Raw genomic sequence first — 16,436 nt, 5'->3', positions numbered from 1 at the left:
ATCTGTCCTCTTGACGGTGTCCTTTGCCTTACAGAAACTCTGTAACCTTATGAGGTCCCATTTGTCAATTCTTGCTCTTAGAGCATACCCCATTGGTGTTCTGTTCAGAAACTTTCTCCCTGTACCGATGTCCTCAAGGGTCTTCCCCAGTTTCTTTTCTATTAGCTTCAGAGTGTCTGGCTTTATGTGGAGGTCCTTGATCCATTTGGATTTGAGCTTAGTACAAGGAGACAAGGATGGATCAATTCGCATTCTTCTGCATGCTGACCTCCAGTTGAACCAGCACCATTTGTTGAAAAGGCTATCTTTTTTCCATTGGATGTTTTCAGCCTCTTTGTCGAGGATCAAGTGGCCATAGGTGTGTGGGTTCATTTCTGGATCTTCAATCCTGTTCCATTGATCCTCCTGCCTGTCACTGTACCAATACCATGCAGTTTTTAACACTATTGCTCTGTAGTATTGCTTGAGGTCAGGGATACTGATTCCCCCAGATTTTCTTTTGTTGCTGAGAATAGTTTTAGCTATCCTGGGTTTTTTGTTGTTCCAGATGAATTTGATAATTGCTCTTTCTAACTCTGTGAAGAATTGAGTTGGGATTTTGATGGGTATTGCATTGAATCTGTATAGTGCTTTAGGCAAAATGGCCATTTTAACTATATTGATTCTACCGATCCATGAGCATGGGAGGTTTTCCCATTTTTTGAGGTCTTCTTCCATTTCCTTCTTCAGAGTCTTGAAGTTCTTGCCATACAGATCTTTCGCATGTTTGGTAAGAGTCACCCCAAGATACTTTATACTGTTTGTGGCTATTGTGAAGGGGGTCATTTCCCTAATTTCTTTCTCAGCCTGCTTATCCTTTGAATATAGGAAGGCCACTGATTTGCTTGAGTTGATTTTGTAACCTGCCACTTTGCTGAAGTTGTTTATCAGCTGTAGGAGCTCTCTAGTGGAGTTCTTTGGGTCACTTAGGTAGACGATCATGTCGTCTGCAAATAATGATAGTTTGACTTCCTCCTTTCCAATTTGTATCCCTTTGACCTCCTTATGTTGTCGAATTGCCCGAGCTAGTACCTCAAGTACAATATTGAAAAGATAAGGAGAAAGGGGGCAGCCTTGTCTGGTCCCTGATTTCAGTGGGATTGCTTCAAGTTTCTCTCCGTTTAGTTTGATGCTGGCTACCGGTTTGCTGTATATTGCTTTTACTATGTTTAGGTATGGGCCTTGAATTCCTGTTCTCTCCAAGACTTTAAGCATGAAAGGATGCTGAATTTTGTCAAATGCTTTTTCAGCATCCAATGAAATGACCATATGATTTTGTTCTTTGAGTTTGTTTATGTAGTGGATTGTATTGATGGATTTCCGTATATTGAACCAACCCTGCATTCCCGGGATAAAGCCTACTTGATCATGGTGGATGATCGTTTTGATGTGTTCTTGGATTCGGTTGGCAAGAATTTTGTTGAGTATTTTTGCATCGATGTTCATAAGGGAAATTGGTCTGAAGTTCTCTTTCTTTGTTGGATCTTTGTGTGGCTTTGGTATCAGCGTAATTGTGGCTTCGTAGAAGGAATTGGGTAGTGTTCCTTCTGTTTCTATTTTGTGGAATAGTTTGAAGAGTATTGGTGTTAACTCTTCTTTGAAGGTCTGGTAGAATTCTGCACTGAAACCATCTGGTCCTGTGCTTTTTTTGGTTGGAAGACTTTCTATGATTCCTTCTATTTCTTTAGGCTTTATGGGACTGTTTAGATGGTCTAGTTGGTCCTGATTTAATTTTGGTATTTGGTATCTGTCAAGGAAATTGTCCATTTCCTCCAGATTCTCCAGTTGTGTTGAGTACAGGCTCTTGTAGTAGGATCTGATGATTTTTTGGATTTCCTCAGTTTCCGTTGTTATGTCTCCCTTTTCATTTCTAAGTTTGTTAATTTGGATACTTTCTCTGTGCCCTTTGGTCAGTCTGGCTAAGGGTTTATCTATCTTGTTGATTTTCTCAAAGAACCAGCTCCTAGTTTTGTTGATTTTTTGTATGGTTCTCTTTGTTTCTACTTGATTGATTTCGGCCCTGAGTTTGATGATTTCCTGCCTTCTACTCCTCCTGGGTGAAATAGCTTCTTTTTGTTCTAGGGCTTTCAGGTGTGTCATTAAGTTGGTAATGTATGCTCTCTCCATTTTCTTTTTGGAGGCACTCAGGGCTATGAGTTTTCCTCTTAGCACTGCTTTCATTGTGTCCCATAGATTTGGGTATGTTGTGTTTTCATTTTCATTGTGTTCTAAAAAGTCTTTAATTTCTTTCTTTATTTCTTCCTTGACCAAGGTGTCATTGAGTAGAGTATTGTTCAATCTCCACGTGTTTGTGGGTTTTCTGTTGTTTCTGTTGCTATTGAAGACCACTTTTATTCCATAGTGATCAGATAGGAGGCATGGGATTAGTTCTATCTTTTTATATTTGTTGAGGTCTGTCTTGTGACCAATTATATGGTCGATTTTGGAGAAGGTACCATGAGGTGCTGAAAAAAAGGTATATTCTTTTGTTTTAGGATAGAATGTTCTATATATATCAGTTAAATCTAATTGGTCCAAAGCTTCAATTAGTTTCATTGTGTCCTTGTTTAGTTTCTGTTTTCCTGATCGGTCCATTGAGGAAAGTGCAGTGTTGAAGTCACCAACAATTATTGTGTTAGGTGCAATGTGTGCTTTGAGTTTTAATAAAGTTTCTTTTATGAAAGAGGGTGCCCTTGCATTTGGAGCATAGATGTTCAGGATTGAGAGTTCTTCTTGTTGTATTTTTCCTTTGACCAGCAAGAAGTGTCCCTCAGAGTCTCTTTTGATGACTTTGGGTTGAAAGTCAATTTTATCTGATATTAAAATGGCTACTCCAGCTTGTTTCCTGAGACCATTTGCTTGTAAAATTGTCTTCCAGCCTTTTACTCTAAGGTAGTGTTTGTCTTTGACCCTTAGGTGTGTTTCCTGTAAGCAGCAAAATGTAGGGTCCTGTTTACGTATCCAGTCAGTTAGTCTGTGTCTTTTTATTGGGGCATTGAGTCCATTGATGTTAAGAGATATTAAGGAATAGTGATTGTTACTTCCTATCATTTTTGACGTTATTTTCTAAATTTGATTGCTTAACTTATTTGGGTTTGATGAAAGGTTACTATCTTGCTTTTTTCAGGGTGGAGTTTCCCTCCTTGTATTGGTGTTGTCCTCCTATTATCCTTTTTAGGGCTGGGTTTGTGGATAGATATTGGGTGAACTTGGTTTTGTCGTGAAATATCTTAGTTTCTCCATCTATGGTGATTGAGAGTTTTGCTGGATATAGTAGTTTTGGTTGGCATTTGTGTTCTCTTAGAGTCTGCATGAGATCTGCCCAGGACCTTCTAGCCTTCATAGTCTCAGGTGAAAAGTCTGCTGTGATTCTGATAGGTCTTCCTTTATATGTTACTTGGCCTTTTTCTCTTACTGCCTTTAGTATTCTTTCTTTGTTTAGAACATTTGGTGTTTTGATTATTATGTGACGGGAAGTATTTCTGTTCTGGTCCAGTCTGTTTGGAGTTCTGTAGGCTTCTTGTATATTCATGGGCATCTCTCTCTTTAGGTTAGGGAAGTTTTCTTCCATAATTTTATTGAAGATATTTGCTGGCCCTTTAAGTTGTAAATCTTCACTCTCATCTATGCCTATAATCCTTAGGTTTGGTCTTCTCATTGTGTCCTGGATTTCCTGGATATTTTGGGTTACAAGCTTTTTGCACTTTGCATTTTCTTTAACTGTTGAGTCCATGGTTTCTATGGAATCTTCAGCATCTGAGATTCTTTCTTCTATCTCTTGTATTCTGTTGTTGATATTTGCATCTCTGTCCCCTGATTTCTTCCCAAGGCTTTCTATCTCCAAAGTTGTCTCCCTTTGAGTTTTCTTAGTTGTTTCTACTTCTGATTTTAGATCCTGGATGGTTTTGCTTAGCTCCTTCCCTTGCATGTTTGTGTTTTCCTGTAATTCTTTAAGAGATTTTTGTGTTTCCTCTTTCATGAGCTCAGCCTGTTGACCAAAGTTCTCCTGTATTTCTTTAAGAGATTTTTGTGTTTCGTCTTTCATGACCTCAGCCTGTTGAGCAAAGTTCTCCTGTATTTCTTTAAGTGTTTTTTGCATTTCCTCCTTGTTGGCTTTTGTATTCTCCTGGATTTCTTTCAATGATTTTTGTGTTTCCCTTGCAAGGGCTTCTAACTTTTGATCCATTTTCTCCTCAATGACCTTCATGTGTTCCTGTACCAGCATCATGACCAGTGATTTTAAATCCAAATCTTGTTTTACTGGTGTGATGGGGTATCCAGGACTTGCTGGTAGAGGAGAATTTGGTTCAGATGTTGCCATATTGCCTTGATTTCTGTTAGTGACGTTTCTGCGTTTGCCTTTTGCCATCTAGCTCTCACTGGTGTTACTTGGTCTTGTCAGTGCTGGACTCACCAGTGCAAGCTGCCCCTTCCCCGTTGGCCTCTGGTGCACAGCTTACACTCTGCACTGCCTGTAGACAGGGTGCTGTTTTCCAGGCTGTTCAGATCCCAAAGCAGGCACCTGAAGGCTCCCGCTGGGGCCCGCAGGATTTATCGGAGCACACCGACTTTTCCCAGCTGGCCGCCCGGAAGCCCCCACTAGCCTCTTGAGGGACCTGGAGATGTGGCGGCCACCCAGGCTGATCTGAAGCGGAGAGATTTGAGCTGGGGGCTTCTGCCTGAGGCCTTGCCCCAGATTGTGTCTGTGGACCAGGTGGAACCCGTGTGCACCCCCAGGGAGCTCCGAAGGTGAATGTTGCTGTGACCTCCCCTGTGCTCCGCTCACTCCGCTGGGCAGCCGATTTCCCCAACCGGGCTGGCGCACACTAGGTTAGCCTTGTCGCCTGGGCCCTGAGTCCAGGCAAACGCCTGGGAGGCCAAGGTCCGAGCAAAGTTCCCCTAGGGCTATGTCTGTTATTTGGGTCCGCCAGGTGACCCGGATGGCGGGCGTGCGCGTCCGCGCTCCGCGAAAGCACCGGGAGAGTCTGTTGTGCTAATAACCTCCTGGGCTGGTTGACACACAGATGGCCCACCAAGCCGCCCAGTTCTTGGGGTCAGTCCTGTGCCTTTTGGGGCCTAGACCCCCGTTTTGTTAGCCTCAGGCTACGCTTGTTAGCAGTCTCTGCCCTCCCGAGCACTCTGGCTCCTGTAGGCAAAATGGCGGCGCGTGCACCGGCCGGGGCAAAAAAAAAAAAACTCCTGGCTGGGTTGGCGCCCCGATGGCCACTCGAACAGCCCAGGGCCTGGGTGCAGGCCAACGCCCGTCTGGCTCAGACCCCTGCGGTGTTGGGCCTAGGATTATGTTTGTGTACCTCAGTCTGACTGATCTCTGGAGCCCGGGATCAAGATGGCGGTGAGTCTCTCCTGACTGGCGGGCAGCCGAGTTCTGAAGTGGCTTCCGTGCAGCGAAAGGCTCCGCAGAACCGCAGTTGCTTGCCGCCCGGCTGGTCAGCGAAGGTCAGTGGTCGTGGGCGCAGGGCCTAACTGGACCCTGTGTCGCCTTGGTTCCACTGCTGATGGCCCTTCAGCTGGAGCAGCCACTGCTACCGCCGCCGCCGCCGCCGCCGCCAGGGTTGTCCACTCTGTTTTTCTTTCTTGACATGCTAGATCCAAACCTGACTCTCTGGAAATTAAACTGGACAGTAAAGATATGTCCTTTTCATAAAATCAAAGGTTTTTATATTGAGGCACATTGGAAACTATGTTCATGGGTTATAAGGTAGTGTCAGTGTTGAAACCACCTGTTCATAATAAATTAAAGAGGCCAAATACAAATAGGAATACTTAAGTCCTGAGCAGAACTCACAACCATGTGTGTGTGTGTGTGTGTGTGTGTGTGTGTGTGTGTGTGTGTGTTTGTGTGCGTGGTATCTTATGTATGTGTGTTTCCTCTTCAAGCAAAGAAAAATTTAGCACAAGAGATACATATGTGCTCACACATATGCACACACACACACATGCACATACACACAAACATAGTATAGCATAGCATGGTATAGTATGACATAGTATAGTATAATGTATATATTATATATATATAATTTTCCTAACCAAGTCAATCTACTGTAAACAAGTTATCTCCTTCAGCCCTTTTAAATAGTATGACTTATTGATCTTTTGAAACTAAAAGCTCAAGAAATAAGGGTTAAAGCATATTAACTGAGTTTTATAAAAGAAACCTAAAAACCATTTTCATAGTTATTTTTTTAAAACTCACACATTCTGCAAACCAAAGCACTTCAGTCACCCATGCTTAAAACTGTAGATCAGAAAGAGGTGATCCCAAACTGATGTTAGCACATTCCCTCAGTCAGCACATATTCACTGACCAAGGTCTTACACACTTTGTTAGATGAAGTAGAAATGAAGCACAGCACCCCATTTCTGACTGTAGAATCCACAGTAAGCAAAAGTAGCCCCGGAAAAGCAGCTGCGATTCAGATATGTGGACGGCTACTTCCAATGGGCCAAACTATGATCAGACAGCATGGAAATGGTGACAAGAAATAGTGCGACACTGGACAGAAAAGGCTATCCTTTCCAAACCACTGAGGAGTAGCAGGTGTGTGTGTGTGTGTGTGTGTGTGTGTGTGTGTGTGTGGCTGTGTGTGTGGCTGTGTGTGTGTGTGTGTGTGTGTGTATGTATGTTTGGTGTCTTGTGTGTGTGTGTATATGTTTATGTATGTTTGGTGTCTTGTGTGTGTAGGGGGTGGGTGTTTGGTGTCTTGTGGGGGGGTGTTTGGTGTCTTGTGGGGGGTGAGTGTTTGGTGTCTTGGGTGTGGGGGTGGGTGTTTGGTGTCTTGTGTGTGTGTGTGTGTGTGTGTGTGTGCATGTGCGTGCGTGTATTTGGGTGTCTTGTGTGTGTGTGTGTTTGGTGTCTTTCTTTTGTGTGTGTCTTTGGTGTCTCGTGTGTGTGTGTGTGTGTGTGTGTGTGTGATGTCATATGTGTGTTTGGTGTCATATGTGTGTGTTTGGTGTCATATGTGTGTGTGTGGTATATGTTTGGTGCCTTGTGTGTGTATGTGTGTGCTATCTTTGTGTGTGAGTATGTGTGTGTGTGTGTGTGTGTGGTATGTGTTTGGTGCCTTGTGTGTGTGTATGTGTGTGCTGTCTTGTGTGTGTGTATGTGTGTGTGTGTGTGTATTCTTGTAGAGTATGTTGCAAACCACTGAACTTCAGAGAAACACAGGAAATGAAGAATATATTCTACAACCAATATAAATGATATTGATTTTCAGATAATCTACTCCTTCATATTACTCATGCTGCCTCTCCCTTCTGTTCCTGCAGAGCACTAGTTGCCTGTGTGTTTGCCTGAGCCCACTGCGAGGCCCAGATCACCACATGGCAATATCCATCATGCCTTTATGATTCATCTCTCCTAAAAGCCTGCGTTGAAATGATAATGCACTAACCTGTCTCCAGTTAATGGCAAAATAATGGTTGCTTGGGAAGAAAACACAATGAAGGACAATCTCATTTCAGGGCTGCAAAATAAAGAAAGAGGCAGTTAAAACATTTTTAAAAGAAATATTGGTACAATACAGTAGCAGAGCCAGGGAGTCTCATTTGAAATTAGTCCCACTGAACAGTCCCTGCTTCCCTTAAATGGAACTCTCTAAGTAGATCAACTGACTCTGCCCATCCTTCCTGTCTGCACTGCATTTCTTTTTATGCAGTTGATGCTTCTCAGCTCTCAAAACATCCCTCCATGAATTACTGGGGTTTACATCTAGAAAGAATAACTGCAAAGTCTCTAGGCTGCTGCAAGAATCTCTCCTAGAAAAATAAAAGTTCCTTGTTTCTTCTTTTGATCTTCTCCTGCGAATCTCTGCAGCCGGCCACACCCGTCACTTAGGGCTGGAGAGAAGCCAGCTTAACCTAGAAGTCACAGTTAGGATAAGAGTCCAGACAAAATTCACCATAGATACTGTAAATACTTACGTTTCTTAATACTTAATAATTACATTTCTTAATACTTCAAGCATTAAAAAATTACTTTTTGATTTGGCAATTCAATTTCCCAATCTGTCTCCTAGGATCCGGGCACTAATGTCACAGAAACATGGTTGTTTTTAGAAAAGCATATGCTAATGTTGCTCAGGTCTAAAACTGCAGGTATGGAAATAAGGCACGAGCTGAAAGGTCAGAGTTCTCTGCAAAGCCCCTAGCTTCTCTGAGTACTGTGCATGACGGTCGCCATCTTTTATTCATTTCCCATAACATATAATTAGTAACTGAGCAACTATACTTGAACCAGAGAACAGTATATGCTATAGAAATCCAAACTTGCCAACCAGATTCAATGAGAGCCTCGTTTTCTTCAGATGCCGCATTGAAATAATCCATTGCTTCTGAGTAACACTGTATGACACTCCCAGCACATTCAGCAATTGGATTGGAAACTTATAAACAACTGCCTATTCGGCTCGGACAGTTACAGATATAAGCTCTTATTTATTTTCCTTTCCTAGATGGTTTTACCTCAGACCCTGCCCAGGAACCAGAGTGCTATCTTTGGCTGCTGAAGCAGGAGACTGATGACTGAACACGGACAGGCATACATTTTTATAGGGATAGCTTTACTGCTGCCAATAACCGAAGCAGGGATTGCCTAGGCCTCTACAGATTGTTTGAAGTTACTTGCAACATGACTTTCAAAATGTTTTGATCATCCAAGCCTGTTTTACAGAAAACATTTGGGCTAACAAGACTGAAGGAGGCAATATTTAATGACACAACTCCTATTCATGTCCTTCCCATTATCCTGATAAACTTGCACTTGTTCCTGGCATGCAAAAAAAAAGGGGGGGAGCCACAGAAAAACATGGCATCCAAGGGTTATTTTTAAATAGGGAATGCCACTAATTCCTAGTTACTTCTAAATAAGAGAGTAAGCTGGATTTACCAGCAGCCATGCTTTTTATAGGCAAGGGAAACAGTGTTTGCTAGTGAAGCCTCCTGCATATATAGAACAGTTACATTTTAAACCAACCACACACCCACACATCATGTAAACACAACTCATTTCTTTAAATGCACACACACACACACACGCACACACACACAGTGCTTTTTCAGCTAGTGGGTTATTAACACATGTTCATTTAAAGTTTCCCAACACTTTCTCCTTTTAAATGTGGACGTTGACAGAGCCAAGTGTGAGGAATTGAAAATATAGTACGGATACTATTAGAATAAAACGTTATTTTTTTAATGTGGTAAATTATGAGAAAGCATAACTCAAACTCAAAACAGACGAATGCTCGAAAAGGAAAAGACATTAAGAGTTGTATTTGAAGATGTTCCCTCACACCCTGGGCCAAGTTCTGGAGGCCAGAAAAAATGAACTTCCGAGGGTTAGCTCAAAGTCTCAGCTGAACACCACGTGTGACGGGGCCACCTTGAGACGTTTCAAATCCAACATTTTGATTTTGGAAAAGAGTTTCCTTGCAAAGGGTTTCAGAACAGGGACAGCCGGCCGCTTGTTCCATTTCCTCTCCAATGCCGAGAAGGGTACAATGGGGAGACATACCTCACAAATCTCTCTGTCAGCTGGTGGACAAAATTATAAATTTCAATCCAGTTATTTGCTACACTGCCAGACCTGAAAAAAGGAAGATAAATGATCAGAAAGACAAAATGTGGGCCTTGGCAAACATTTCTTCAGGTTTACAAGGCGCATGCTGGTGGGTGGGGGGTGAGGGACACGGGGCGGGGGGACTGGTCCCCCTCTTCAAAGTTAAGTGCCTGTTCATGTTCAGAGCTGAACCTTTACTGTTCAGGCTGAATCTAGGAAACCAGGAAGAGCAATTTCAGGGGCAACTTGCTTATGAACTGTTTAGAGTGTGACCTGGCTTTTCAAAATAAAAACACAAGCCCTCATTTCTCAGGAAATGCAAACCACATTGGGTATGTTAAGGATTTTTTTCCTGGCTCCCACAAAAGCATTGTGATCAGGAAAAAAAATTGGGTAAGCTTTCGAATGTCTGTAGGCATCTAGGCAAGTGACAAAGAGGTCAAAGGGGCATAAAAGTTCCTGGGATGAAACAAGATGCAAGTGGCCACACTTCCATTTCCCAAGAGACTCCAGGACAAAAAGCAGTAGAGTGCACGCATGCCTCTCCTCTGGAGAAGCAAGTAGTCCTGGAGTCTCACCGCCTCTATTGCTGTACAGCTAATGAGCTTGCTTTTGAAAGGAATCAGCCACATGCATGCTAGGGAGAGTTCCCTTTGCCTTTCCCAGAACCCAAACACATCTCAACTTCAGTCCGAGCTGACCCAGCGCTGCCCTTCCTCCCAGGAGACCCTGACCCCACAGTCCTCCTTCACTCACTTGTCCAGGACGAAGTACAAATCGAAGGCTTTTTTGCAAGAGGGCTGCTCCTGGGCTTGCAGCAAAGACCCCGGACCGCCCACAGTCAACAGCCACAGGCCAGGGAACAGCCAGCTCCCAGGGCTGCGCGCCCGGGACCGACCCGCCACCATCCTGTGGCCGGGGCCCGGCAGCTCCCTCAGCCTCACAGCCCCTTGGGCTCCGGGGTCTGACTTCTGAGCTTCACAGAGCAGAGAGGCAAAAGAGGCGGAGTCACCGGGGACTCACCCCCGGGGTCAGAGGCTGAGCGGGGCTGGGATGCGGGCTCCAAGCTCAGAGCCACCCAAAAGCTGCCACCGAGGGGAGAGAGCGAGGTCCTGGGAGGACAAAGAGAGTCTCCACGGCCGCCACAGCTGCCGCCGGAACTCTGAGCAAATCCCAGTGGACAGAGTCCAGTCCTCCCACTCCGGATTCCGGAGAGTTGCTGCACAGACAATGAGGCCCGCGGCGACAGCTCGCACAGGACAAGTTCCTCGCTGCCTCTCGCCGAGTCTCTGGCGCCCACCCGGGAGCAGAAAGGCTGGCGTCTAGCTGCTGTGGCGAGCTGCGGGACAGGCGCCCAAGAAGCCCACGATCGCTGCGGGAACTCAGCCGAGTCCTCCTCTTCCGCCTCTCTTCCTCGGACCGCCCAACTCCTCGCAGCACTTTACAACTTTCTTCCCTGCCCCGAACCTGACGCCACGCCGTGCCGCGGGGCGAGCTTCTGCAGCCTGGGATGCTGAGCGCCCGGGGGATCAGCAGGTCGCGGGGTATCCCAGGCCTGCCTGGTGGGCGCTGACCGGTCTGCTCGTGCGAGCCTGAGGGCGGGGCGCCGGGAGGAAGCCCGCCAGCCACACAAGCACACTTATGGGTTCGTACTGAGCGGCGGATGACTAACGCCTGCCAGATTTCGGAAGGGAGAGAGGAGTTCTGAAAAACAAACGTCCTCTTGATACTAAACATACCCAACTCTCCCGCAAGCCTGGCCAGGCCTGTTCTCCCCAGCTGTGCTGGAACCGGCCCTCCGCGTGGTTTGGAGACTCAAGACCAGCTGTCTCCTGGATAGTGATGGCCTTATGCCTCATCCTGCGCACCACTCATCCATCACACACCGACCCAGTGACACAGGCCTTAGTGTTTAAGAAAGGGGAATTCCTCTCTTCTTCCTCTCTGTTTTTGTCCTACTTGATATTTTTCCAATTTTCATTAATTCTCAGAGTTTCATGCGACATGTACTGATCATATATATTTTTCACCCCTCCCAACACCACCCCCTGTTTCCTCTGACATCAACCTTTACCTCCCTACACACAGCCCTCAACTATGTGCCCCTTCTCCTTTTTGAAGAACCCATAGACTCCAAGTTGAGCAGTCCACACACGGTCCACCGGAGTAGGTTTACCCTACAAAGAACCACATCCTTGAAGAAAACTCCAGGCCCACTCAGAAACCATCTACTCTGCATAGCTCCGTGGTGAAGAGTGGAGGTCTCATAAAACGTGCTAGCCTGTTGACCGGCTTGACCTTCTGCGGGTCTTATGCGACAGCCTCGGCGGCTGTGTGTTGGTGCTCAACAATCCTGTCACATCCGGAGGCCAATGCTTGGCTCTGGTGCCCCTGGCACTCTGGAATCTTGGAATCTTGGAGGTCTTGGAATCTTTTCACTCACCCTAATCCCACCCTGTCTGATAGTCCTGGATTGTCCTGGAAGGTTAAGGACGGCTTGTGATTTATATGTCCCATTTGTGGCTGGACATTCCACAGGTATTTATTCTCCTTGATTTGACCATTGGTGAGTTTGTGCATTAACCACCATTCCCTGCACCAAGAAACTTGTGTGATGAGGTCTAAGAGTTGCGCTGATCTATGAGTAGAGAGTGACAAGACTTCAGAGGGCCGTTTGCTTCGATGTCCATGTATTTGCCTCAGAGTTGTAGGTTCGTTCCTGTGGCCCGTGAGCACCACAGCCATGGGTTCTTGGCCAGACTTACAGTATCAAATACATTTGTTTCTGTGGAGTGGGCCTTAAACTCAGTCAGAAAGTGGTTATCACCCTATGGCATTTGTACCATTATTGTAGAAATGGGCATATCTCGCCACGCTCGCCACTCTCGTGGCTTGCATGCTTCACTGGTAGGCGGGACTATTGATTGCTTTTCTCTCTTGGCAGCTCACATAATCATTCTAAGATGGTAAGAGGAGACTTCAGGGAGACTACAGGTCAGTTCCAGATGGATTTCTCAAAGTCCTGTATCCAAAATGTGTGGGGTCTACAGCTAAAGGGTCTTGACATCAAGTTCTGGTAGGCAACCAAGAGTAATGGTAACAGCCTGTATTGATTTAGGGACTCTTTGAAACACCTGTTGATCAAAAATGTAAAGGAAGGTTATCCCGCAGCTAACACTGGGCTTTCAATTTGCATTTCTCCCAGCCAAGAAAAACCGCAAGGGGCCAGAGATGACTTCTTTTAGCAATGGAAAATCGCACCTCAGACTATCTAGTCCCATTCTCCCTGAGCCCAGCTATCAAGGATTTCACCTTGAGAAGGGTAAGTAGTAGAGGAGATAAATCTGGGTAACTTGAAAGCATTGCACAATGTGTACAACTTATGGTTAACATATGACTCAAAGAACAAACTGACTAACAGTAAGGCTTCACCTGGGGGGTGAGTTCATCTGCTCTCGCCAAAGTCTTGCAAACTTCTGCTTACTGAGCCTGCTCTCTTCCCCATCTCGCCCTCCCCTCTCTTCTCCACCACATCCACCTGCGACTTCCGCTTTTGCTTTGTCAGTGTAGCTTTTAGAGCTTTCAATGTCACTGTTCCACACAGAATGACTGAGCGGAGACAGTGCCTCTTCCTTTATGCTATAAGAAGTCAATGCTTTATGATAAGAAGTTCCTGCAACGCCTACAGGCTGCTCTTTTGCATGTGTATCTTTGGTCACTATCTAATTTAACTTCTTACTTAAGGTACTTTTGATTTACAGCCAGATATGTCAATGTCAGCTCTTTAAGGATAGGAGACAGTCACTTTAAGGAATATTTATTGAGTACTTATGACATACTAGGTACTGTTCAGTTAATGCCCAGAATTAAGATAGTAAATGCCTTTTGTGAGACTTGCAGTTGGGTCTCCATTTTCAACATTAATCCTAATCAAAAGAGAATTACACTTTGAGTACTTTTACCAACTAATACCATACCTGTACCATACCATATCACTTAATAAAAATCTGGAGTGAATGATGTCTGCAAAAAAACTGTGAAAGTGTTTTCAAGAAGCAATTTGAAAAGATATGCTGTAGTTTATTACTTGGAGCCCTTGACAATTTGCTCCTAGTTTCTTGACTCATTGCTTGTTCATGCTGTGGACTTTGATGTCTTCTCTTACACCAAAATTACAGCAAAATACACTCTCTGTACTTAGCACGTCCTGGATCACAAGGCCAATAGAAGTAGCTGATATACTAAACCATGGCCCTCACAGTTCGTTGTTGGTTTGTGTAGGTGATGAGTTCAGCATAGTTCTAGAAGTCTTGCATTTCACTAGCTTGCTCATGCAAGACTCACCACAAACCAAGAAATAGCCTCAACCAGCAGAGATCAAAAGTCACCCAAATCACATTGGTGTTAAAAATATTTACTGGTTTTTGGTTATTAGGGTAACCAGCTGTCCTGATTTGCTTCTTACTGTGGGGAGTCCAAGGACATGGGCTAAAGCTAAAACTAGGTCAGTCCCTCCTTGGGAGTGTCCCTGGCAAATGCTGCTGCTGACCATGCCTTTCACGAGCAATAATGAAGGAGATGAGAGCCAGAATACACTTGGAATTCTCTCCGGGCCATGTTGAGCTAAGACAACAGCACCACTTCCCTTTTCCATCCCTAAGGGAACTAAGGGCTTGGGTGAGCACAAAAGTTTCAAGCTAAACTTCCTTTCCCTTCAAGAATGGGAAAAGGAACACAGAGGTTCTGGGAATTAGGGGGAGGAAGAGAAGGAAAAAGGAAATGAAGACATACACAGTCATGTTCCATTTTACATAATTATTTATGTGCCAATCTTTGTTAGACTACCTACAATGTGTCTTACAATATTCTAAGCAAAAATGCAGGACTGAAGAGATGGTCCAATGGCTAAGAGCGGCATTCTAAGCAGAAGTCCAGATTTCAGTTCCCAGCACTTGTGTCTGGAGACTCATAACGTCCTATACTCAGCTCCAGGGCATCCAAAGCCCTCTTCTGTCATCTGTGAGCAACCTGTACATGTAATACTCTCACACAAACACTCACATATCCACATAATTTAAAACTAAATTAGAGTGCTATCCAACCTGGTCTCAAGAAAATCGCATAGAAATTAATTTATTTCTATCTACATTTACCAACAAGTAACAAGTAAATAAGCACATGAGTAACAATAAAGGCAAACATTTAAATCATACTAAGTGAGGTAACCCAGACTCAAAAGGTGAATCATGGTATGCACTCACTAATAAGTGGATATTAACCTAGAAAACTGGAATACCCAAAACATAATCCACACATCAAATGAGGTACAAGAAGAACGGAGGAGTGGCTCCTTGTTCTGAAAAGACTCAGTGAAGCAGTATAGAGCAAAATCAGAACAGGGAAGTGGGAAGGGTTGGGTGGGAAAACAGGGGGAGGGAAGGGGACTGATGGGACTTTTGGGGAGTGGGGGTTCAGAAAAGGGGAAATCATTTGAAATGTAAATAAATATATCAATAAATTTAAAAAAAGAAAAACAAACAAACAAACAAACAAAAAACATCTTTTAGGTCTCAAACAATGTTTAAAAAGAATCTGCATTACTTACAAGCAGGTTTCTTTGCCTGGCAGGCACAATGATGGACAGGACTCTCTGGGGCGTCTAGTACTAGAAGTGATTCATCTACACATCACATTGGAAGTGATTCATTGTGTGGTATCTAAAGTGATTCAGAGGAAGAAAATAAATCTTCAGTGCCTACTGGTGATAAAGCCTATTTCAGCTTTTATCAGTCGTGGTCATAAAAGAACTAAATTTCCCCTCTGTCTGAACGAGTTCCTGTGAATGGTTTGGGGAGGTGTAATTACCTGTAAATTAGATTCACTATGTATGAGATCACTTAGGATTTCAGTCTATATTATAAGAAAGTTACCAACATCTGCATTTGGGACTAAATGCAGGTTACAACCCAGGTTCCTAGAAAGAGACATGAAACTAGGACCACGTGTGAATCAGAGCATCCTTTCAGGAGAGGAAGGATACAGAAACGGTCCCAAACAAGACATAATTGCAGAGGAAACCTCAGCCAGCCTCAAAAGTAACTCAGGAGTCGAAATGGGCATCCACACTCACCCTCAATTGAGGAGAAAGGCAAGGGCCTGGGTTCTGTGTTTATTCATAGAAAAGTGATCAGATTTGGACTACCCCTCAACTAGGGGCACGAGCTCTGGCAAGAAACGTGACTTGGCTAGCCACAGTTATCAGGGACTCAGTTGTGAGCTGTCACGGGCAGCTTTTCTAAGTGAGAGGTTGTCCTAGTCCAGAAGCATGGACCCAATTGGTGCAATTGTAGCATCTACAGTCGCAGCATCTAGAACATCCCAACAAGCTCGGGCACTGAATCAGCTTTGAGGAAGAATCCAGAATACAGCAATATGCCAGGAGTCTGAATCTACTTTGATGAATGACTTCTCTTGTATGACTTTGGGGCTTCACAAACCAGCTCATGGATAGACTGACACACTGGAAGAAAGAATCTTGTGAGTATATCTCTTTTATGGTGCTTTCTGTACTAGCTCTGTCCTAGGTCACTTTCTCACTTTTCAGTGGAGTTGGTCTAATAGTATTCCATGTGTTCGTGTTTCCTACACTCTCCAATGATGCTTACTTTTCTCAAGTATAAAACTGACTATACATAGAATCCGATTTCCTAACAAGTTATGACTCTCAACAACAATATCGCAACTTGACTCTGTACTCTCACCTCGACCAAACACAGGTCCTTTACTGACTACACGCACCAGAAAACTCAAGATCTTC

General features: G+C 44.3%; 1 protein-coding gene across 1 annotated transcript in view; it reads right to left on the bottom strand.

The window, feature by feature from the left end:
• Positions 1-10,529, bottom strand: part of Antxr2 (ANTXR cell adhesion molecule 2) — a 146,856-nt gene extending 136,327 nt beyond the window's left edge. Inside the window, exons 1-3 of the mRNA XM_052198699.1 lie at positions 10,376-10,529; positions 9,575-9,646; positions 7,455-7,526 (exon numbers count right to left, since the gene is read on the bottom strand). Coding sequence (XP_052054659.1) covers positions 7,455-7,526; positions 9,575-9,646; positions 10,376-10,527 — 296 coding nt within the window. The 5' untranslated portion in view covers positions 10,528-10,529. The remainder of the gene's footprint in view (positions 1-7,454; positions 7,527-9,574; positions 9,647-10,375) is intronic.
• Between the last annotated feature and the right edge of the window lie 5,907 nt (positions 10,530-16,436).

This window comes from Apodemus sylvaticus, chromosome 11 (genome assembly GCF_947179515.1).
Source record: "Apodemus sylvaticus chromosome 11, mApoSyl1.1, whole genome shotgun sequence".
Classification (NCBI taxonomy): Eukaryota; Metazoa; Chordata; class Mammalia; order Rodentia; family Muridae; genus Apodemus; species Apodemus sylvaticus.
The sequence above is the reverse complement of the archived record's forward strand: the minus strand, read 5'-3'. Positions and strand labels throughout refer to the sequence as shown.